Source organism: Chiloscyllium punctatum, chromosome 48 (assembly GCF_047496795.1).
Source record: "Chiloscyllium punctatum isolate Juve2018m chromosome 48, sChiPun1.3, whole genome shotgun sequence".
Lineage (NCBI taxonomy): Eukaryota > Metazoa > Chordata > Chondrichthyes > Orectolobiformes > Hemiscylliidae > Chiloscyllium > Chiloscyllium punctatum.
Window position 1 is genome coordinate 22,967,146 of NC_092786.1, and position 25,457 is coordinate 22,992,602.

At 42.8% G+C, this 25,457-nt stretch overlaps 2 protein-coding genes across 6 annotated transcripts in view; both read right to left on the minus strand.

Moving 5' to 3' along the window:
• Positions 1–25,457, minus strand: part of LOC140468795 (cell migration-inducing and hyaluronan-binding protein-like) — a 258,752-nt gene that overhangs the window by 203,029 nt on the left and 30,266 nt on the right. The window lies entirely within an intron of this gene.
• LOC140468793 (cell surface hyaluronidase CEMIP2-like) overlaps positions 1–25,457 on the minus strand; it is a 151,982-nt gene that overhangs the window by 54,767 nt on the left and 71,758 nt on the right. For all 4 annotated transcript variants that reach the window (XM_072564814.1, XM_072564817.1, XM_072564816.1 and 1 more), the window contains 7 exons: positions 21,027–21,112; positions 16,678–16,809; positions 15,712–15,747; positions 10,302–10,454; positions 9,999–10,176; positions 5,744–5,959; positions 4,037–4,245 (listed from right to left, as the gene is read on the minus strand). In XM_072564814.1, the coding sequence (XP_072420915.1) occupies positions 4,037–4,245; positions 5,744–5,959; positions 9,999–10,176; positions 10,302–10,454; positions 15,712–15,747; positions 16,678–16,809; positions 21,027–21,112 (1,010 nt within the window). The remainder of the gene's footprint in view (positions 1–4,036; positions 4,246–5,743; positions 5,960–9,998; positions 10,177–10,301; positions 10,455–15,711; positions 15,748–16,677; positions 16,810–21,026; positions 21,113–25,457) is intronic.

The window sequence follows — 25,457 nt, forward strand, 5'->3', positions numbered from 1 at the left end:
TCAACTCCACATTCCTGCATATCCTCAATTACTGACATTTACAATTGTGCCAAAAATGCAACAAAACCTCAGATAAGCTTGTTGGTTATGAAGGGTGAAAATAGTTCCAATCTGTTTTCTTTATAATCCAAGCTGACCAGCAGTGGTTTAACTGTTATTGCGTAATAACAGCCCATCTCCAGGCCAGAGCTAAACCTAAAGCATTGATCTCACTACAGCCCAATTCAAGGCAGAGGGTGACAGACTGTTATTGTCACTGGATTGTTAGTCCTAGGTTAATGCTCTGGAACATGGTTCAATTTTCACCACAGCAGCTGATGTAATTTAAATTCAATTAATGAAATCTGGAATTGAAAGCTTTGGCCTCAGTAATGGTGACTGTGAAACAATTGATTATGAAGACCCAACTGGTTCAATAATGCTCTGTAAGGAATGAAATCTGTCATCCCTTACCTGTGCTGGCCTACTCGTGACTCCAGACCTGTTGAAATACAACCACTGTAGGGAAAATACTGCCTTTCAGATGAGTGTGTTAGCAGAGCATTTTCAGGAAGATATTTAAAATCTCAAGAAACAATTTTCAAGAGCGGTGGTGCTCCAAAATTGTCCCTAAACCAGCATAATTAGCTGATCATTTACCCCATTGCAGTTGTGAGATTCTGCTGTGAACACATTGGTTAACCACACGTTGTAGATTCCAACAGCAAATTAACTTCTAAGTAACTCGATTGATTGTTCCCCCTGAGCTTGTGAAAAGCACAAGGCGAAGCAAATTTTCTTTATTCCCCAAAGCTGTGCCTCGGTTTTGAAGCCCCAGCTATTTCACTCTAACGACTAAAGCTGGAATGTGAATGCATTGCTAACTGGAAGGAGTGAGGGCACAGCTAAATAATAACCAAAATACGGAAAATTATTCTTTCAGCTACTTCCGATTTCTAAATAAGAATTGAACATCTCTGCTGCTCTTTGTGTGTCAGAATGCACTTCACATTTTCTTTAACTTATTTTCTGAATAGTGACTCAGAATTAGGGTGGGAACACCATTTAATATCCAGATATACTATTGCCAACTTAGATAAACTTGACGATCTTATTTTTCCAACTTGTCCCAGCCTGTATCAGACACAGTGCTAGATTTAGCTCTGACACGCCTAAGCACTGTGCCTCAGCACACATGCCATTTTAACACATTCAGTCTGGACTGATACTGAAGTCAGTGATTATACTGTTGTGCTACCAGCTGGGTAGACAAGGTGCACAATTGTGTGCAATCTTATTGTAATGTATAACCAAGCAGTGACAAGGATACCAGATGGAATGGCCAAGTCACTGACACTGACCATGGTCATGCTAAGCTGGTGATAACATGCTGTGCGCTCTGTACAGTCGATGCTTATGGCTGAGTTTAGTCCCATCACAAAGCTCAGGGGCAGTAGGGACTGGGAAAATGGTCAGACCAGCTGAAGTTTGTACAAATTAATCAACAAAATCCCATAAACTGCTATATTCACAATCCTGGCAACTGGCAAACCTTTGTACACTGAGGATTGTTCAAACAGATGAATTGTGAAGCTTAGAAGTTAATGCAATAATGAAGCACAGAGCCTTTCAGTCTGTTGTGCCTCTGTAAATTTATCCTTTTCAAATATTTACTCAACTCCGTTTTGCATGTTGATCCTGAATCTGGTTCCACCAGGCCTTTCAGGCAATCCATTCTGGATCAGAACAACTTCTTGTGTAAACACAACTGTTCTCATTTGCCAATGATCTTAAAGCTGTGTTTCTACTGATTCACCTGTCCATGGAAACCTCATACTTGTGAACACATCATTAACCTTCTCTGTGCTATGGAAAAGACCAGTTTTTCTAGTCTCTCGACATATCCAAAGTCCCATGTGACAAGTGGAAATTTAAGCAGTCTGGTTAAATTCCACACCTGAAAATAGTGCCATGCATTTGAGGAAGCTAAAAGCCTTGGTGGACTTGACATTTTGAGGTTCGGTTTTCAGTCTTGATGGGAGTCATAACAGATAAATGATGTGGGTGGGAGGAAGGGAGACCTCCACCTCCCTGACATGCTGCAACACCATCTCCTTCCCCATTAGCTGACCCCATGTTAATCACAGAATTGTTCCAGCATTGAAGGAGGCCATTCCACCCATTCTATCTGCACTGGCTCATTGAATGAGCATCATTACCCAGTGCCAGTCTTCTCCTATTGTACATAATTTTTATCTAAATAGTCATCCAATGCCCCTCTTAAATACCTCAGTTGAATCTGTCTCCATCGCCATCAAATTTCCATACCCCAACCCTTGCTGCATGAAGATGATCTTTCTCATATTATTCTTGCTCCTATTGCACATCACTTTAAAACATTATACCATTAAAGTTGCCATATAAATGCACGATTCTGTGAAATTTCCTTCCATTTCTGCTGATAATCTGGCTCCTGGAAAAAGCTTATCAAAATCCCTGGCAACTGACCCTTCGCTGCACTCCCTCCAAGAAAAGGATACTGTCTTAGAAAAGGGGACAAATACCACGCACATATACCAGCTGTGGTTTCACCAAGGCTCTGTATAAGAATCCAGTGACTGAGTTCCAATGAAGAGTCACCCAACTTGAAACTCTGTTTCCTTTCCACCACCCTGCTCAGTTTCTCAGCAATTTCTGTTTTAGATTCTTCTCTGGAATCTTGAATTCTCAATCTTCTGCATAAATATTTGTCTGCTGTTCAATCACAACACCTTTAAATTTGAACACCTGATGGCCAGTCCTATTTCTTCTTGAACCATGTTGCCATATAGGTCAGAGGATTGGTTGGTGCACAGTACACACCAGGAGACAGTAGACTTGACATTGACATCAGCAAACAGGAGGAGCCATCTTTGATAGAATCACAGAACAGCCAACTGTCATGAGTCAGATTGCAGGAGGACAAGTTTGACTTCAGTACTGAATGGGTGGTATGTCCAGAGAGTTTGGATCTTTTGGCAAAACATCTAGGGTTGATTTATATTTGAGATTGACCTTTACTCAAGTATATATGGAACTACTGGCAATCTGAAAGCAACACTGCTAAGTGAAAATCTCTCACAATAAGCAGATTATCAACTTTTGTTTCATAATGCTCCTACAAAAAGCCATTCATGACAGTAAGGTGGTATACAAATACAGATTGTTGCTTTGGGCAGGATCACGAGGCTTTAGCCACAGTGGGAATTCCATTACTTGCTTGGTTATGACAAAGGAGCTATTCTGGACAGTACCCAGATATGATCTATTGATAGATTATTCAACTGAGGGGAAGGGAACATCACAATCAAACCCAATAAACATGACATCACATTGTGAGTAGGCTGGATAGATTCTCATTGTATATGCTGAGTGCTGTGCTTTGGCTGGGTGGGGCAGAGAGGGCGTAAGTGAATTGGAAAACACACTGTGCCTGTTTGAGAACCTCGGTTATTGTTGAAATGGGAGGAATAAAAGTCAGGGCTCTATTCCCACTGGATAAGGATCCTTCACCCAACTTCCTTCGCTACTCCACTTTGATGGTGTGGACTAAAGCCATCAGTCCACCTCTTGGCCAAGTCTCGACAGAAGCCAACATTCCAAACCCTGGTGAAATACACTATCTCTGGCTGTGGATACTGAGACTAATTGCAGCATTGTTACTATCAGCCTGCCATAGATCAGCTGAAACAGTTTGGAACCACACTGATCTCAGTTCAACAACACACTGCTAACTCACCAGGCTCTTAGAATTAGTTTTATTTTTCCAGTGAAAAATTATTAGCTCATCCACTCCAGCACCACTCTCCTTCGGGAGGGAACTTTAAAGTGGCTTAAACAAAAATTTTGAAACCCAGTCAGGAGCAAGGTAACCTTCGGTGGCCCGCAGTTGAGCAGAGGTCTAATCTGCGAGAGGACACTTTCAAAGTTCACTCAATTTGCATCTGAAGCTTCAGACAGGGAAATGAACACAGCGTAACACCACAAAATAAAACTGGAGGGGTCCCCAGAAAACTACCTGTTAAAGTTGATTGGATAGAGGACAATCTGTTCAGGCGTTCTGCCATTCCACCGTAATGTGTAAGCCTGTTCCAGCATGACAACAGGCTGGTACTGTTGATAAGATGCCCCTCGATTTACACCCTGCAGCTTCAGGGGGTGGGCTGGGTACGAATCCTTTGTGATCAGCAGAGACAGGTTCTCTGGGCGCCAGGCCTGAACATACAGCTGAGTGAATTAAAAGAGAAATTGTACTTTAATAAAAACAATAGCATTCTTTAAACTTTCTTCCCCCACAGCTGACCAGTACCAGCAAGGACACATTTATTGTTCCCTCCTTCCCAGTGTAAAATGCCAAACGGAAAAGGCAACCTGTCCTACATACGCAATACCAACATCTCAGATGTTCACACTCAAAACAGAGACTGTAAATGTACTCAACTTTAGCCTAGATTGATTTTGTCAGTCATTTGCTGGCAAAAGCAGGCTGGCAACACAATGAAAAATCGATGACTCTTTACATCCTACTGACTGGATGGGGGCCTACCTGTTGTGATCTTTGGCTGGGCCCTGAGTCGGCTTCTAGCACTTTACTTATTTAAATATTCACAGCTTAAGACAAATATGATTTTCCTGGATCTATCAGCAAAGTCATTGTCCCACATTCATTATAGTTTTGTCCCTCGTGTGGAGAAGCCTAATCTGCAGGCTGCTCCAAAAATGGCCAAGTCTGTTTTTCTTTATATTTTCTGTAGTCAGAATAAGCGAGAGATTTTTTTAAAAAATTCATTAATGGGATATGGACCTTTCTGGCTATGCCACTGTTAATTATCCATTCTTAATTGCCGAGATGGCAGATTTCCCTCTCTAAAGGACATTAGTGAAGCAGTTGCTTTTTTAACTAACACTTTACAGTAAATACATGATCACCATTGGGCCACCTCTTCGTTCCAGATTTTTATTGAATCCAAATTTCACCATCTGCAACAGTCCAATTTGAATCCATGACCTCAGAATATTAGGCTGGGACTTGGGATTAATATTATGCCATTGACTCCCCTCAGAATAGTCATACACAAGCCACACAAAAAAAAATACCAGGTGGTCTGCTCATCCTTCTCTCTTGTTATGCTATTTTCCTCCCATCCTCACTCCTAACAAACTTCTCTTGCTCACTCCGCAGTCGATGATTGGTTTCTCAGCACTGAAGTCATTGTACTTCTGTCCTTCCATTCCGATAAGCTGTCTTTGACTGCTCATGTGGCACTCACTGTTATAGTCCACAATACCAATTAGTGAAGGATAGAACTGGAGCCAATCTTTACACACACTTCGTTAAAGACTTTATTTACAGAGACACACACTACCTGCGTGCATCTCTTAACTCAACAATCACAGTTTCAGTCTGTGTCTACTTATAGTGAAATAAGTGAATTCCCAGTTAGTACTTAGCTTGTACCTCCAATTAAAGACAAGGAACAGAGTTCACCGGCCATGTTCTAATGAGGTCCTACTACCAAAGCAAGTGCTTTGGGATGTCCTGAGGCTGTGAAAGGGGGATATATAAACAAGTATTTCTTTCTTCTCAATGGTTTGACTCACATTGTTGCACAGTGCAAGGCTCACCACTTGCCCATAACTACAGCAAATCAAAGTCAGCCATTAGCAAGACTTGCAAAAATTCAGAAAGACACAAATGTTTGCTTTTCCCAACTGGAAATTTCACCTGGGCATACTTGCCACTGCAGATCACTCCATTCCACCTGGGCACACTGAGGCATCCTGGATGGCGAACCAGGTAGTTGTCGGCCCTAGCTACAAACGTGTCGGGATATCCTGTCATTGAACCATCCAAATCATGGAATATTGACGTCTGGTCACCATCAAGAGTGTTTGTTCCAAACCACTGTCCTGGTTTTCCAAAGAATACCTCGAGGTTAACCTGTATGGAAGGACAGAAAACAGGAAAGCAGTGGGCACAGGGACACAAAATGAAACTGTTCTCAGTCCAATAACAAGGTAGGCACTTTTTTCTGGAGAAAAGTGCTAAGTTATGAGGATGAATGCCTTCCCTTGTCCCATTTCTCTACTGATCCCACGAACTTTGATTTTAGAAGGGAAGGTGTGTATTCTATATGTATATTAGACAAATGTGGCTCAGTATTAAAATGGAGTCAGCCAGGTTCCTCAAGTAACACAAAGAACAAGTTTATTGTAAACTAAAGTTACTCAAGTAAAGATATAAAGATTATTAATAAAATGTTTAAACTGTGCAAATATATACAACTACCCTCCTTGAAAACTACTGGATTATATATACATAACCCAGAAGTCTTCAGAAAAAAAAACTCTGCAGGACATTACATTAAAAGTACTTTGACCAAGTAAAAGTTAAATTCCTTAAAAAATATTTACAGATTGCCCAAATGCTGGTCTGTTGTCAGAGTCACTTTGTACATAAGCTATTGGCACAGGGATGTCTTCCTGATCAGTTATGGCTGACAGACTTTTTTTTAACCTGGAGACAGTTGTAGTAGACTCTGGATCCACCTTTTCAAACACTTGGATTGTGGCAATTGAGATTTGTCCCAATCCTTTGCTTGATGTGATAAAACCTTCCAGTGGGTTTTCAACTCTCAAAACTTTGACGAGAGGAGTTACAAAGACAGCTTTCTGATGGAGCATTGCTCCGAAAGCTAGTGCTTCCAATTAAACCTGTTGGACTATAACCTGGTGTTGTGTGATTTTTAACTTTGTCCACCCCAGTCCAACACCAGCATCTCCAAATCAAAGAAAAGAGAGGGGCGGGGGGCAGAGGCTATTGCCTAAGACAAGTTACCTCGCTGGCTCTGTTCAAACCGAACAGCTTTATTACATTGCAAACTGGAAGTGCTGCAGTCTCGGCATCTCAAGTCCAGCAGCTTGTGTCCTTCGCAAAATGCAACATCTTATCTGCTGCAGCTAGCTTCCTTGGCTTTGCAAATTATCATCTCCAAAAATCCAAGATTATAGATAAACGATATTCTCAAGTAAAATTGCAGATGACATACATCTCCACAGACTGGGGGCTTTTCAACTTATCAAAGGGTTCAATAACAGGAAGTAACATAGATGGGGCTAAATTGGGTAACCCACAAAAAGCACAGGCAATGTGCCACAGCGTTAACCCAATCTGATGTCATGACTGGCACTGACTAAAAGCAGTCTGTAATATTTAAAAGGAAGGTGCATTCTAGCTGGAGTAGATACTGCAATTCATTCTACAGCCAATTTGGACCTGGGAAATAGACAAAACAGAACAGGTAGGCAGACAGTGGCTCCAATGTTTTCTGATACTAAACCAGATGAGTCATGAAGGAGTAGCGGTGGAAAGATACAGTTAATGCATGGAGCATTGGGGAGTACACATGACTCATACCTAAATGGCAGTTAGATTTGGTAGCCATTATAGTCAAGAGAAGTCAAACCCAAGGAGCAGAATGCAGTTTTCAAAAACTCCGTGACCCCATCGGGATGGTCAAATGGCTCACCAACAGACCTATCTGCTTCATGCCTCAAATTTCCACAGCCCATCACTCACTTACCAACCACTCCATTCCTAACAATGTCACCTGGCCCTCACATACTGCAAGCTTCCCACATGCCTCACAGCATAATGACATTGTCAGCTATTCAACCTCAGCAGTCACATCACCAAAACAAATGGCATTACACACTTGCCTCTCCCTTACAGAACAATGTGATGCAGAAGCAAAGGCAGCAACTGTTAACTGGCAGGGAGACAGACACAACAGAATACCCTGACCAATCCCACCCAGGTGGTGGACTCGCTACCATTGGAATAGCCTTGGCCAGCAGCAGGAATGAAATGGCAGACAGTGTTGATGTCCTAATCAAAATTCTTTCTTCTCATATCAAGTTGTGATGTGATCAAGTTGAAACATCAATTCTTGGCCTCACACACCCAGCGACCAGCCCAGAGTCTCACAAAGCATGTACTTCAGAAGAAATTATGGAAACAAAAATGCAGAGATGTCAAAGTAGATCATTTAATCAGAAATTGCTGGAAAAACTCAGCAGGTCTGGCAGCATCTGTGCAGAGAAAGCAGAGTTAACGTTTTGGGTCCAGTAACTGTTCTTCAGAACATTCACCCCGAAACGCTAACTCTGCTTTCTCTCCACAGATACTGCCAGACTTACTGAGTTTTTCCAGCACTTTCTAATTTTTCTAATTCCCAATATTGCAGCTCTTTGCTTTTGTTTCTCTTTAGAATTTTTCATTGCAGCCAGCAACTGAAATTGATTGTATACATGAATAAATGTTAGCAATAATCATTCCAGAACTTCAAAAAGAGAAAGTTATGATAGCGATCTTTGAGAAAATTTGTCACTCAAGTTGATGATATGGATGTAAGTTAGTTCACTGAGCTGGAAGATTTGTTTTCAGACGTTTCGTCACCATGACTAGGTAACATCATCAGTGAGAGCCTCTGGAGAAGCACTGCTCAGTGAGCTAACTTACATCCAGAAAGTTATGATTTATTGAATAGAATTGGAGAATGAGGTAATTTAAAAATACAATGCAGAGCCCAGCAGAGGGTACTGGGTTAGGAGCAGACTTCAGTAGTTTGACTCGACAAGGAGAATGCACAGTTCAGTTGGCACACTGTCAATCTCAGCAGTAAAGATTTTAATTGATCCATAACCTTTAGTGTATAGTCTTCATGGGGCAACATTTTGAAATTTCCACTACTGTGTGAAAAGCAATTTATGATTTCAGTCCTAGTAGGTTTCACTCTAATTTTCAGATTGCTCCCCTCGCTCTGGTTCCCCCAACAGAGGAATTAGTTATCTTTATCTATCTTACAAAATTACTTTATCATTTTTAGATCATCACTAAATCTAGTCAAAGACAAGCCAAACTCTTCTCATAATTTAAACTTTTAACCTCCAGATATGAAGGAGTTCAATGCTAATTCCATGAGGTAAGAAAAGCCACGCTACTCCCACAGCCAGTCCCTCCATCCAGTGTTTCCATTTGCCACCCTGAACCTGTTACATTTCTGACACCATCAAGTCATTGCCTCAGTCATGTTTCGGATCACGTGAAGCTATTGGCAACTTCTTTCAAATTGTGAGCACTCGTCATTCAGATTCAGGCAAACATGAAATCATGAACAACTGTGTACTTGCAGCTTAATAGAAGCCAGGCTATAATATTGGGCGAATTTTAGCATACAATAGTTCTGACACTGAAATATGTTACATAGAACATAGAACAGTACAGCACAGGAACAGGTCCTTCAGCCCACGATGTTGTGCTGAACATGACACCAAATTAAACTAATCCCTTCTGTTTGCCATATCCCTCCATTCCTTACATATTCATGTGCTTATCCAAAATCCCCGAAAACATCCCTATCATATCTGCCTCCAACTTCACTCCTGACAGTGCATTCCAGAATCCTACCACTGTGTTGCACCTCACATCACATTTAAACTTTCTCCCTCTCATCTTAAATGCACACCCCCTAGTATTAGATATTTCAGCGCTGGGGAAAAAGGTTCTGACTGTCAACCCTATCTCTGCATCTCACAAATTTTATTGACTTTTATCCACTCTTCCCTCTGCCTCTGCTGCTCCAGAGAAAACAAGCCTAGTTTTTTTCAATCTCTCCTTATAGCTCATCCCCTCTAATCCAGGCAGGATCCTGGTAAACCTCTTTTGCACACTCTCTAAAACCCCCACATCCTTCCTATAATGTGCCATACACCTTCCTACACTTTCAGGGAACTATGGAAGTTGTATTGCAACTTCCAACTGACCTTCTGGTCTTCAAGTTAAAATGTAGGCCTTGTATTTAAAAATGACAGAGGTTAATACATGTTCCAAAGGCTTCATTTTACCACTTTGACATGATCCTCTCAGAATGGTTTCTGCCAGTGTTTTAAAATATATAACAGATTACTTTCGGACTTACATTCCACTCCAACTTGACTTGAGACACATTGTTTTGGGGACTGATTTGCCAGGAGTTCCTCATAAAAAAGGCAAGTGCGCTGGAGTACCGCTCATGGACGGATATGTAGTTTTTAAATGTGCACTTAGTGATTCGGACAGGACCGTCATAAATCTGGAATCCACGGATAGGGAAAGTTCTGGAAAGCAGAAATCTTACTTAGGTCCAATACATCTAGCAGCTTTAGCTAGTGATCAATCTTTTTTTAAAAAAAACACATGTACATATAAAATGTTTTAAAAAGCTAATGTTTATATATTCTACCTGTTTCTTGGCAGCGTTCTGTACTCTCCATGTGCTCCCTTGCCCCAGTATCTGTTCTGTCCTCCATTACAGCCAACATTAATACTTTCACCAACAAAGATTGATTTTGTCACTTCCAAGCTGGACCCCTCATCTGTTGGAAAAGTTCCATCACTATGGAAACAAAAGGACTTCAGTAGTTAACAATCTTTTCTATTATTGGCTTTAATGAAATGGCAGTATCAATTGTAACTTAAAAAAAACTCAGTGTTTGTGGAGATTTGTTCTGAGATCATTCTTTGTACGATGGATCTGAAAGCTGAGCTGAGCTGCCTTGTTAGAAGAGATAACTTCGTCTGCAGATATCCCAGAGAAACTGCTCAGGCATCTCCATACAAGTCTGAATGACCCTTGTGTTTTTTTTGAAGAAAAACAATGTTCCTGCTGAAATCTTTGAAGATTCAATTGTGACCAGATAAGTGGTGAGATCAGACAAGTTTATTTTTACAGCACGTGGATCCAGTGACACCATGGAGATAAAACATGCTTTTGTCTTAGTGATGATACGGCTGCTTCTCAGTCAGAAGGTGCAGGGTTCTCAGCCTATTCCTGACAGTTCCAGTGAACGGAAACCACTGCCAAATAAACCCGAATCTTTGGGTTTGGGTAGACCCCCTCCACCCTTCCTTCTTCCTCAACCTCTCCATGAGCATTGGGAGCCCAGAGCATTTTCCCACGCTATAGGATTGTTGGCTGATAGAAAGATTACAGGCATAGAAGGAGTCATTAATCAGCTTGCAGATCCTTCCATTACTGAATACAACTGCATAGGATATTTCATAGAATCCTTGGAAAGAGGCCATCTAGCCCATCAATTTCATACCAACATTTCGAATAGCATCCCACCCAGACCCACCTCCTCCCAAGTTATCCTTGTAACCCCACATGGCTCACCCTCCCAATCTGCACATCCCTGGACATTATGGGGCAATTTAACATGGCCAATCCACCTAACCTGCACATCTTTGGACTATAGGAGGAAATCGGAGCACCCAGCAGAAGCCCACGCAGATATTGGGAGAATATGCTAACTCCACACAGACAGTTGCCAAAGGGTGAATCAAACCTGGGCTCCTGGCACTGTGCGACAGTAGTGCTAACCACTGAGCCACTATATCACCCCAATTCTGCATGGGAAGTGCATGAAGATATGAAAACAATAATAATCATAGGGTTGTTTTGACAAATGTATGCTCTTTGCGGGAAGTCTTTCCATTCTGGAGTGTAAATTGAGAAATTGTGGACGTGCTAATGATTTTCCATCCTGTTCAATTGCTGTTGGAAGACTGGGTTTATTCCACTCATGAGAAAGCTAACTGAATGTATTAGAACCAGCACTGTTCTGAGTCACTTGTAATGAGACAAGAAATGAAATTGTTTTGTATTTATTCTCAGCAGCAGCAGCAGTGTCACGTGCTAATACCCCTGCTGTTGTATGTTACGTAAAATGAAGGAAAGTGCAAAATGGGCAAACAAAAGCCACTAATGTTCATTCCCTGTACCCAAGAGCATCCTGTTACCATGACGATAAATTCAACACTACGTACATCCTTACATCAACATCTTCATTAACATTACAATAATGAAGCAAGGCATTCAGTGAGATGGATGTAGTGTATACCGATAGCATGCAATTAACTTACGTTAGAGTAGTTAACCTTTGAGGCCCTAATTTGCCAAATTGGATTTATTTATAGATTTTAGATGTATTATTTTGTAAGAAACCCAGAAACATTGACCACAAAAGCGTCCTACTGTCTTCTAATAACTAGCCTTTATACCTACCTATCTTTTATTGTTTCCTATTTCTGTTACGATCAGCCAAATAACAACATCTCATTCTCTGCTCATGAATAAAGCTAACATGCTGATCCAAAGCTCCACGAAAAAGAAAAAGTCATCACCACTACGTTACACACTCCCTCACTCGCACACAGCATCCAGGTTAACACTTCGTTGCAGTATACAGTGAGAGAGAGAGAGAGGGAGAGAAAGAGAGAGACAGAAAACAAGGAGAGAACAAGACAGAATGAGAGAAAGTGAGTGAGAGAGACAACGTGAGCAAAAGAGAAAGAGAGAGAGAAGGAAAGAGGGTAAAAGAAAGACAGAAAGAGAGAGAAGAAAAGGGAGACAGAAAGGGAGAAAAAAGAAAAGAGGGAAAAAGAGAGAGAGAAAGAAACAGAGTGAGGAAAAGAGAGAGAAAGAAAGTGAGAAAAAGAGAGAGAAAAAAGAGAGAGAAAGAAAGTGAGGGAAAGAAAGAGAGAAAAGAGAAAGATAGGGAGAGAAAAGAGAGAAAGAAAAAATAAAGAAAGAGAGAGAGAGAAATAGAGAGAACGAGAGAATGCAAAAGAGAAAGTGAGAAAAAGAAAGAGGGAGAAAAAAAAGAGAAGAGAAAGAGAGAAAAGGAGAAAAAAAAGGAGAGAGAAAAAAAAGAGAAAATCAGAAAGAGACAAAAACAACTATAAGCAAGCACAAAGGGAGCACAAAGGGATAGTGAGAACCAATGTTTTCAATTGTCCTGTATTTTTATGCACTTCAATAAACTTCAAAGGGATATATTCCTAAATCCTGCAGGGCCTCTGTGACTTGGCAAGATTGTTTTTCTTGGCAAAAAACAATTGTTAAATGTGCAACAATTGTAACTCCTAGGCAGTGTATTCCAGACCTTCCAGGTGAAAAATCATTTCCTCAAAGTCTCTCTAAACCTTTCACTTAAAAATTACTCTGAATACTTAGAATGTCATCAATTACATGCGAAATATATTTTGGATTTTGGCTACAATATTAAAATGGCAGACATGAGTGCACTTTGCCAAACTTTTCCCTCTGAAATTCCTGTCCATATTTATGATGAAATACCATTACCACATGGTGATGACAACCTCCAGTGCCATCATTTGTGATAGCACATTGTCTCATAGTGACCAGGTTACATCAGTCATTACCATTACAAACGAGTGCAAAATAATTGCAGTTGTGATTTTATAATGGGATCAAATGACACCTCTGTAACCTGGTCTAAGTGACCCCAAGCCTCTAAACTAACTCATGAAGGAAACTCATTGTCCATGCAAGGCTGTAGGAAATCAATTGGTAATATTTTAAAAGTTTTTATAGTATCATACAGTACAGAAGAGGTCCTCCAGCCCATCAAATCTGCACCAACCAAAGCACTCTGAATCTACACTCGTCCCACTTTCCAGCACTTCGCCTAGAGCCTTGAACGTTATGAGCACTGCATGTTTTCATCTAAGTACGTTTTAAAGATTGTGAAGTTTCCCACCTCAACTACGCTCCTAGGCAGTGTATTCCAGAACTTCCAGGTGAAAAATCATTTCCTCAAAGTCTCTCTAAACCTTTCACTTAAAAATTATGGCCCTTTGATATTGACCCTTCAACCAAAGGAAACAGCTGCACGCACCCATGCCTCTGATAATCTTATACACCTCTATCAGACCCCGTCCCTCAACCCGCTCTGCCCTAAAGAAAACCAGCTGAGCTTATCCAGACTCTCCTCATAGCTGAAATGCTCCATCCCATACAACATCCCCTCTACAATGTAGTACAATCACATCTTTTCGATAGTATGGTGACCAGAACTACACACACACAGTACTCCAGCTGTGGCCTGACCAAAATTCTGTACAGCTCCAATATGACCTCCCCATTCTTATAATATATGCCACAACTGATAAAGGCAAGCATCCCAAATGCCTTTTTAAAAGGGTAATTAAACTTCCCTGCCACTTTCAGATCCCTCTGTTCCTCTGAGCCTCTTTGTGTCCTGCCAGTCATTGAGTACTCCCTTTTCTTGCTCCTCCTTCCAAAGTACATCACCTCACATTTGTCAGGGTTAAATTCCATCTGCCACTGATCTTCCCATCTGACCAATCCATCTATATCCTTCAGTGACCTCACACCCTAATCTGCACTGTCAACCACCTGGCCATGTTATGTGCAAAATTATCATTCCCTCCACCAATTACCCCCAGCTTCTCATCTGCATCTTTTATGAATATCACAAACCCCAGCATTGATCCTATAGTACACCAGTGCACACTGAGCTCCAGTTACATGAGCAGCCTTCTAGTCTATCTCCAGTCACTATGCCAAATTGGATATAACTGACCAAATTACTCTGGATCCTGGGCTCTTTTACCTTCTTTCAGTCTCCCATGTGGGACCTTGTTAAAAAGCCTTACTACCCTCATCTAACTAGCCACCTCCTCAAAACATTCCAATTTGTTAGGCACGATCTCCCTCTGGCAAAGCCATGCGAAGAATCACTGATTAAATTTTGTCTCTCCAAGCAAAGATTAGTTCTCTCCTTCTGCATTTTCTCCAAGTTTCCCTGCCACCGATGTCAGACTCAATGGTCTGTAATCCCCTGGTCTATCTCTATCCCCTTTCTTGTAAAATGGAACCACATTAGCTGTCCTCCCTGCGGCCAGAAAGGAATTAACAATTTGGGTCAAAGCTCCTGTATTTTCCTTCCTTGTCTCCCACAACAGCCTGGAATACAACTCAACTGAACTGGAGATTGTTCATTTTTAAGCCTCCCAAAAACTCCTCACTCCCTATGTCAAACTGCTCAAGTATCTCACAGTCCCTCTTCCCAAAATCTGCACCTACAGCCTCTTTCTCCCAACTAAAGACAGTCATGAAACAGCTGTTTAACACCTCACCAACGTCCTCTGGCTCCATACACAGAGTGTCCCCTTGGTCCCTAATGGGCCCTACTCTTTCCTTGGTTATCTTTTTCCCTTTGATGTTCTTACAGAATATTTTTGAATTCTCCATAATTTTACACACCGTTTTCATGTCCTATCTTTTCTCTCCTAATTGCTTTCTTAAGTCCCCTGTTCTACTTCCCATAATCCACTAGGGCCTCCATTGATTTGCTAGCTTTGTACAGGTTAAAACCCTCTCTTTTCCTCTTTATCTACTACTGAGTACTCTGTGACATCATGGTTTTTTTGGGATTGTTGCTCCTACATTTCACCTTAAAGGGCATGTTGGGCCTGTAACCCTGCCTCCCCAGTACCTTTTTTGAAAACCTCCCACTACTCTGCGGATTTACCCACAAGTTGCTGTTCTCAATCTAATTTGGCCAGATTCTGCCTTATCACCAGCACTAGTTCTGCAGGCGGCTCACTGGACTCGAAATGCCAACTGTGTTTTCTTCTCAGAGATGCTGCCAGACTTGCTGAGTTTCTCCAGCAATTTCTGTAAAATGCTCTCCACTGCCACCCTCGACTGCTTTGTTTTCTTTTTTTCAGCCAGTAAACCAAAGTTCTGATTTCAAACTAAAAGGATTTCATTTGGTAAAAAGATCATTGAGTAAAGAATGGAAACCTTCAAAGAAATTTACCTTGCGAGAGTCAGACCAATTCCATTGTCAGAGAACCTGTAAAAGTGTAAGAGAATGTGGTCACTATACTGGACTGCATGCAACCAGGTGTCTCCAATAACCGGCACAGCATTGTATTCCTCAGTTTTGTACATAGAGATACACAGCACCGAAACAGACTCTTCGGTCCAACCAGTTCATGCCAAACGTAATCCCAGTCTAAACTAGCCCCGCCTGTCTGCTCCTGGCCATATCCTTCCAAACGTTTCCGATTCACGTATTTATCCAAATGTCTTTTAAACGTTGTAATTGTGCCAACATCCACTACTTCATGAGGAAGTTTATTCCACATGAGAACCTCCATTTATCTAAAACATTTGCCCCCATGTCTTTTTAAAGTCTTATCCTCTACCTTAAGTACATGCCCCCTAGTCTTGAAATCCCCCATCCAAGAGAAAAGACATCTACTATTAATATGATCTCTACAACTCATGAATTTATAAACCTCGATAAGGTCACCCCTCTAACCTCCTACGCTCCAGGGAAAGAAGTCCCAGGCTATCCAGCCTTTCTTTATAACTCAAACCTTCCAATCCCAGCAACATTTTGGTAAATCTCTTCTGAACCCTCTCCAGCTTAATACCCTTCCTATAACTGGGTGACCAGAACTGGACACAGTGCTCCAGAAGAGGCATCTCCAATGTCCTGTACAACCTCAACATGACATCCCAACTCCTATACTCAAAGAACTGGGCAATGAAGGCAAACATGCTAAATGTCTTTTCAACCGCCATTTCTAAATGTGACACAAACTTCAAAGAATTTTGTGTCTGAACCCTGGGGTCCTTCTGTTCTACAACTCTACCCAACGCCCTAATATTAATTGTATAAGTCCTACCCCTGTTTGTTGATCTTTCATAACTGGCAGTACAATATATTTAGCATTGCTACATATCTAGTTTGTTCAATTGTTACAAATAAATATACCCAGAGTTGCGGAAAATAATGTCTCCTCCTCTAGCCCAAGCTCCATGGTCATTATTTTTGAAGGATACAAGACCGTCAATAATCGCAGGAACCCGTGGCTTTCTTGGGTCAGCGTTCTGGTGTGGGCGAAACCTATGTCAAATATACAAAACAGATGGTTGGTCCTGTCATGGCCATACAAGAAATCCCGTGTTGGAAACAGATGCTCCTGTCATCAACAAAGACAGGAACTCAGGCCCTAAGTACTTAATAATCATGAGAAGCCAAGACTCAGCAGGAACAGAAGGCTAGGTATGACAGCTTTAAGCACTGGCCAATCATTAATCATCTGTTATCAATTGGACACAGGTCAAAAGAATAGTTTGGGTCATAAATAAAACACAAGAACATTTTTTTAAAAAGAAGTGTTGCTGGTCAGAATATTTCCACCAAATTAAATAAGCAAAAACATTTAACGTTAGTCTGCAACCTCTCAGATAAAATGGCCAGTGAAAAGAGATACATTTTGAGGTATGCAATATGTTGCATGATTGAACAAAAGATGACAGATTCATTTTGCTGCAAAATGTACATCGTAAAGGACAACTCCAACAAAAACAGGCGGTCATATCCTGAAACAATAATGCAGTGCCTCACATTTGTAAATTGAAACACTAACATGGATGAAACACTTTCTATTTATTACTAAAACTGTCAAAGTAACCAGGAAACTATGATAGTGCATGTACCTGTATCAGTGTAAATATAGTTAGATATAAATTTGATACAAATCTAGCAGTGAAGTTTGACCATTACAGTCGAATCATAATAAGTTGAATCCTTGGGAGTTGCCCACAAATTAAATGTAACTAAACATTCAAGATCACTGAGGTGATGCATGTGAAAGTCGATTTGGTCTACAAACCTGCTGTATGTTAATATAATCAAATGAAAATGAGTACCACAATAAATATGAAAAATGACTATTTTGCAATTTATTCGTACCTTACAATCGGCTGACCTTGTAGTAAAAGGTATCTAAAAAACTTTGCTCTGGAGAAACTCTTAAATAATCTTTTGCTGCTCAGTTACTGTTTTTAGATGGGTATGATACAATCCATCATAACATAATTACAGTCAAACATCTTTGTGTAAAGTTCTGGAGTGTGTCTGTGGCCTTTCTGATTTTGGCTGGGGAAACAGACATGTGAATGAGCACGTGGGTATTCATCAGGAGTCTTCAAGGTCATCAGCCTGCTTAAGCTCCACAGTCAAACAACTGCAAGTGCTTCATCTTTCAGCTCCATTGTGCAATGCATGATGTGGACCAACTTGATGAGGATTTCCACATTTCTGCTGGAATTTCAATGCTGCACTCCCATAGTGAGCAGAAACAGGGACTCCTCCTTCAAGCTGGTTGGTCTCACGCTGCTCCTTGGTTTATGTGTCCTGTGCAAACACAGCCCATTTGATCTCAGCATGTTGAAAGCAGTTGGTGATTGTAGATTCAAATATCCTCATCTCATGCCTTCTACATGAACATGGTCTTGAGAAGAATTGGGATGTTCTGCTGCCTCTTATCAATGGCCTCAATGTACCTGCAGGCTCTCAGAGATAGCGATTGACGGCTTCTCTACAAGTCTGAGCCGCAGAATGACCTGACCCTCCTCCATTTGGTTAATGTGATCACATGACAAGCATGCATATGCTAATCTGAACCTTGACTTATCCGAGTTATCCTTCGGATCAGATTCCTCTTCTGTCAATGGGATTGGTTGAAATTCCCTGCACAACTGCAGTTTTGGGTTATCCAATATGGACTCAAAATTTCACTTTGTTTATTGCTGCATATTTTATAGGAGAAAGTGGCATAATGAGCCGATGGTCTCCATCCCCACCCCCATTTACCTATTGTACTCTATGCTACTTTCTCTCCACCCCCAACCCACTCTCATTTATCTCTCCACCCTGGAGGCTTCCTGCCTCTATTCCTGATGAAGGGCTTTTGCCTGAAACGTCGATTCTCCAGCTCCTCGATGCTGCCTGACCTGCTGTGCTTTTCCAGCACCACTCTAATCTAGACTCAGGTTTCCAGCATCTGCAGTCCTTGGTTTTACCCTGAGATGAGTTAAGGTCAGAAGTCACATGACACCAGGTTTATTTGAAATTATAAGCGTTCAGAGCTCAGCTCCTCTGTCAGGTGAAAACTTCACCTGATGAAGGGGCAGTACTCTGAAAGTTTGTGATTTCAAATAAATCTGTTGGACTATAACCTGGCATCATGTGACCTCTGACCTTGTCTATCTCAATCCAACACCGGCACCTCCACAACCTGGGATGGGTTGTAATCCCACCCCGGCAGCAGATGGAATTAATAAATCTGGAACATAAAACTCCTCTCAGTGAGAGTTACAGAGATACTACAATGAATCATTATACCCTCTTCAGACACACAGAGAAAGCGGCAACAGCCTAGTGGTACTAGTTATCATAGTTTATTATCACTGGCCTGGTAATCCAGAGACCAGGTAATGTTCTGGGCACTGGGTTCAAATTGAACAAAAGCAGATGAAATTTGAATTCAATAAGAATATGGAATTAGGAGTCTAAATACCATGAACCCGTAGTCGATTGTTAGAAAAGCCCATCTGGTTCACTGGTAGCCTTTAGGGAATGAAATTGCCATCCTTACCTGGTCTGGCTTACATGACCCACAACAATGTGGTTGACTCTTAACTGCCCTCCTGACAATTAGGGATGGGCAATAAATGTTGGACTAGCCAACAACGCCCTCATCCCATGAATGAAAAAAAAGTAAACCAACAAATCAAATTCAAATATCCAAACTCAAAAGTAAATGGTATTCTTACGGTTCTGATATAACTCAATAGTTCTGCTCTCATACAATGATTAGATGAGATTCCCTACAGTGAGGAAACAGGCCCTTTGGCCCAACCAGTCCACACTGATCCTCTGAAGAGTAACCCAACCAGACCCATTTCCCTCTGACTAATGCACCTAACACTATGGGCAATTTAGCATGGCCAATTCACCCTGACCGGCACATCTTTGGACTGTAGAAGGAAACCGGAGCACTTGGAGAAAACCCACGCAGACACGGGGAGAATGTGCAAACTCCACACAGACAGTCACCCGAGGCTGGAATCGAACCTGAGACCCTGGTGCTGAGAGGCAACAGTACTAACTGCTGGGCCACCTTCTTGTGTTATAATAAGAAAATTGTGCAATAGCCATGCCATTTAAACTAAAGGGATCAGAATCACGTTATAGCCAATATAGGTAAGGAACATTTCCCTTCTACAAATAATGTCTAAGTTCTTCGATCGCATTAAAGCCAATTCGTGTTGAAGAAACGTGCATTAAGGCAGAACTGACTGTATATAAATCACAAACCTTACTTTGCATCAATCAAGTTGACCATGCACAAGTTTCCTAAATAAATCCATTTTGGTTCTTCTCTATTAGTTGATTCTGTTTCCAATATTTGCTAATATTCCCCCTGGGGCTATGTCCTAAAAGCTTGTCATGTCTGGCCTAGATTTCTCTTTGAACATTCTGCTTTATTGAATAAGTGTGCAACAGTACAGTCTGTTGGCAACACCCTGTCAGGAGGAGTGCAAAGTTGTAACGAGCACCTCAACAATATCCTCCCTCACCTTGCTTAGAACCTCCAGCATCACACCTAACCGGGTCAACTTATCTACTCAGAGCCTTCCTAGTACCTCACTTTTATCTCTGTTTTTCCTTTTGTGAGTATTATGGCAACCTCCCCGTTTATTATAGATCCAGCAAGATTGTAGTCCCTTATAAATTCTGATGCAAAGCAGACATTTGTTGCTAGAGAGAAGATGTCTGTCCCCACCAACAGATCAGCATTTTATTCCTAACCTACTCCACTGTTCTTCTGAAATCCTCTCAATAATCGTGTTCCCACAGAAGACTTGGATTCTCCCTTATAATAGCGCATTGTCTATTTGCCACTTTCAGTAGCTTTTTCACTTCTCCTCTATACTTCTTGTATTCAGACTGACCCTATTTCATTAACAGGCTGATCTTTGATATATAGAGCCTTACATATGTCCCCTTTCTCTACTTCACTCTATGCTCAAACTCTTTCATCATCCAGACAGCTTTGGCTTTGGTTGTTCTTCTTTCCTTGTGGGAAAGTATCTCAATTACCTTCAAATCATCTCCTCTTTAAGGAGGACCCACTTCTACTGATTTAAACCAGTAAAGTTGATGCAACTGGCTCAAATAGAACAAAAGGTTGTGGAATGTAACATGTAAATGAGTTTAATCCAAGAATAAGTAAGTTGGTTTGAATGTCCTAAAATAATACGTTGTTATACCTTGCAAAGTCGACTGTAAGAACCTCCCTGGGATCTTCAGCATTGGACTCTGTTGTCTTCACTCCACTGCCAATAAAAAGTCCAGCCTAGGGCAGAAAAGAAAGTCACAGTGAACCAATCGAGAAGGTTTGCTCAAAACATTACAAAAATGCAATTCTCCACCATCAATACCAGAACCTGACTACAAATTACACAAAACGACAATGCCAGGTGGAATAAAAGATTCTGGATTTTAACTCCATTCTTTGGGGTTTTGGATTTTTGTTGAAACTGGCAGGAAATGCTACAATGAGTGAAGGAAGTTCTTCCACGCTCCAACTCCACAGTTCTTTCTCATCCCTCAGATCCAGTTAAGTTGTTTTCATCTTTATTCTAACATGAATGTGATTCTTTCATTCTCAATCGCTTCTTTGCAATTCTCCTTTTCTTGAGGCGAAAACTTTTCTTTCTGCAAGTGTTTGTTCCTTATCCATTTTTCACAAGTTCTGAGCAACGATTTGCTGTTTCTTGGTTCTTTATTTGCTTTTTGATTTCTAAATGTTGTTAAACATCAATTCACAATGTTAGTTTTCCTGTTCAATGTGGAGGTCTGGAATGGGCAATTCCAACGGTGAGTTTTAACAGAGACAAAGATGTGATTAAAAGATGGTGGACCAATTAAAAAGTGTTAAACATTGCTTCACCTTTAACTCAACTCAGGGTACTCTGCCTCTGCTAAAACTAACAAACAAGCATCAAATGAGAAGTAAAGAAGGTAGCTTTGTTGAGATCATTAATGAGGAAGTTGTGCAAAAGTGTTCCTTGATTCCACTGTTAAATCAAAAAGCATTTTATTTCAGTTGAAAGATTTCATGAAGGAACTTAATGAGTGGGGAGCTTTGAAGCATCAATCCAGCAATGATAGAAGTGAATATTACACAAGAGTTTTAGCAAAATGCACAGAGCACTGGTAATTGATGGATGTACTGCAGTCAATTAGTCAGATGTGGGGAGGAAGAACACAGAAGCTTGAGAGGTACGCAATACAGAACGTTCCCATAGCATAAAGTAAGTCATTTTCACCAGGGAACATTTCTAGCACAGAGTGCTGAATATTGTCAGTATTACAGAGACACAGAGGATGGGTAGCCGCTGATGAGGAACCCAGTGATGTACATGCAGTTGGGGAAGGAAATCGCTGGGATCTTCCTGGTATCAGAGGGCACTCCTGCTGAGAAGTCTGGCAGCTCCGTGGAGATGGCTGAGGGAAAGGGTATGTCTATGGAGTCAATGGATCCATGGCCAATGACAGGTCTGAAGGTCAGAAAGGTCAGGTGTGCAGCTCCAACCCATTTTGCAGAGGGCCCCTCTGAGGGGTCTTATCTTTTTTTTTTTTTTTTTTTATTTCAAAAATATACTTTATTCATAAATGATTTGATGGTCTGTACATTGGATCATGCCATACATATGTCCATATTTACAAACACAGATTCGACTTTATTCTTGTCCTTTACAATCCTGTGCATTTTTTCAATCTTGTATATATACATATATTTGGCTGAGGCATCAGCAGAGCCCAAAAAAACATCTGTATGGGCCCCCTGTTCTTCTTTCGGCAGGCCGATCTTACACAGTGGTCTTTCCCCACCGCGCCTTGGCGGCAGCTGCCCCAAGCTTCAGCGCGTCCCTCAACACGTAGTCTTGGACCTTGGAATGTGCCAGTCTGCAACACTCGGTCGGGGTCAACTCCTTCAGCTGGAAGATCAACAGGTTTCGGACCGCCCAGAGAGCGTCCTTCACCGAGTTGATGATCCTCCAGGCGCAGTTAATGTTCGTCTCGGTGTGAGTCCCGGGGAACAGGCCGTAGAGCACGGAGTCCCGCGTCACGGCGCTGCTCGGGACGAACCTCGACAAGCACCACTGCATTCCTCTCCAGACTTCCTCTGCATAGGCACATTCCAGAAGGAGGTGTGTGACAGTCTCGTCCCCCCCGCAGCCACTTCGAGGGCAGCGTGCGGTGCGGCAGAGAGTCCGGGCGTGCATAAAGGATCTCACAGGCAGAGCCCTTCTCACCACCAGCCAAGCCACGTCTTGGTGCTTGTTGGAAAGTTCTGGCGATGAGGCATTCTGCCAAATGGCTTTGACAGTCTGCTCAGGGAACCGCTCGACAGGATCCGCCCTCTCCTTTTCCCGAAGGGTCTCAAGGACGCTACGTGCTGACCACTTCCTGATGGACTTGTGGTCAAAGGTGTTTTTCCTCATAAATTTCTCCACGAAGGACAGGTGATACGGAACGGTCCAACTACTCGGAGCGTTCCGCGGCAGCGAGGCCAGGCCCATCCTTCGCAACACCGGGGACAGGTAGAACCTCAGTACGTAGTGACACTTGGTGTTTGCGTACCGGGGATCCACGCACAGCTTGATGCAGCCACACACAAAGGTGGCCATCAGGGTGAGGGTGGCATTGGGCGTGTTTTTTCCCCCATTGCACCGGTCTTTGTACATTGAGTCTCTTCGGACCCGGTCCATCTTTGATCTCCAAATGAATTGGAAGATGGCCCGGGTGACTGCGGCGGCACAGGTCCTGGGGATAGGCCAGACCTGTGCCACATATAGCAATACTGAGAGTACCTCACACCTGATGACCAGGTTTTTTCCCGCGATGGAGAGCGACCGTTGCCCCCATCTGCCTAGTTTCTGTCTCATCTTCCTGATCCGCTCCTCCCAGGTCTTGGCGCACGCCCCAGCCCCCCCGAACCAAATACCCAGCACCTTCAGGTGGTCAGTCCTGACGGTGAAGGGGATAGAGGATTGGTCGGCCCAGTTCCCGAAGAGCATGGCCTCGCTCTTGCCTCGGTTTACCTTGGCCCCCGAGGCCCGTTCGAACTGGTCGCAGATGCACACGAGTCTGTGCACGGACAGCGGATCCGAGCAGAAAACAGCGACGTCATCCATGTACAGGGAGGCCTTAACCTGCAGGCCCCCGCTGCCAGGAATAGTCACCCCTCTCAGGCTCGCATCCTTCCTGATGGATTCGGCAAATGGCTCTATGCAACACACAAACAAGGCGGGTGAGAGGGGGCATCCCTGCCTGACTCCAGATCTTACAGGGAAGCTATCTGATTCCCACCCATTGATTGAGACTGCACTGACAATGTTGGTGTAGAGCAGTCTGATCCAATTTCCGATTCCCTCCCCAAAGCCCATTTTGGAGAGGACATCCCTCATATATGTATGCGATATCCTGTCAAAGGCTTTCTCCTGGTCCAGGCTGATGAGGCAGGTGTCCACCCCCCTGTCCTGCACGTAGGCGATCGTATCCCTGAGGAGTGCGAGACTCTCAGAGATCTTCCTGCCCGGTACAGCACAGGTTTGGTCCGGGTGGATCACCGATCCCAGAGCAGACCTGACCCGGTTGGCGATGACCTTTGACAGGATTTTGTAGTCTGCATTTAACAGTGAGATCGGTCTCCAATTTCTAATTTCCTCCCTCTCCCCCTTCCGCTTGTAGACGAGGGTGATGATGCCTTTCCTCATGGATTCACTCATGGTACCTGCCCGGAGCATACTGACATACACCTCCAGCAGGTCCTGGCCGATCAAGTCCCAAAGAGCGGAATAAACCTCGACCGGTAAGCCGTCGCTTCCGGGAGTTTTATTCTTTTCGAAGGACTCGAGGGCCTTGGTCAGTTCATCCAGAGATAGCGGCTGGTCCAGCCTCTCTCGTGTTCCGTCATCTAGGACCTCCGTGATAGAGGACAGGAACGACTGGGAGGCCGCGCTGTCGGTCGGCTTCGAGTCATACAGGCTGGCGTAGAAGGATTTGCTGATCCTCATGACGTCAGCCTGAGATGACGTTACCGAGCCATCTTCTTTCTTCAGGCTGCTGAGCACGGAGCTCTCTTTGTGCACCTTCTGGAAGAAGAAACGTGAGCACGTCTCGTCCTGCTCCACCGAGCGGACCCTGGACCGGAAGATTATCCTGGAGGCCTCCGAGGCAAAGAGCGAGGCTTGCTGGCCCTTCACCTCCTTGAGGTCCTCCGTGACATCCACCCCCATCGTCTGCAGCAGGAGCAGGTTCTGCATACTTTCCTGGAGCTGGGACAGTTTTCCCCGCCTCTCTCTCGCCTCCTGGACACCTTTGAGGATAAAGAACCTCTTGATGTTCCCTTTTACCGTTTCCCACCAGTCCGCTGGAGACTCAAAGAGGGGCTTCACGGTTCTCCAACCTGCGTAATCCCTCTTGAGCTCTTCGATGTTTCCCGGGGTCAACAGCTTAGTGTTCAGTTTCCACGTTCCCTTGCCCGCCCGCTGTTCGTCCTGTAGGTGACAGTCGGCCAGCAGGAGGCAGTGGTCAGAGAAGAACACCGGCTTGACGTCGGTGGATCTGACCGAGAGCGTTCGGGACACAAACAGGTAATCTATCCTTGAGCGGATAGACCCGTCTGCCCG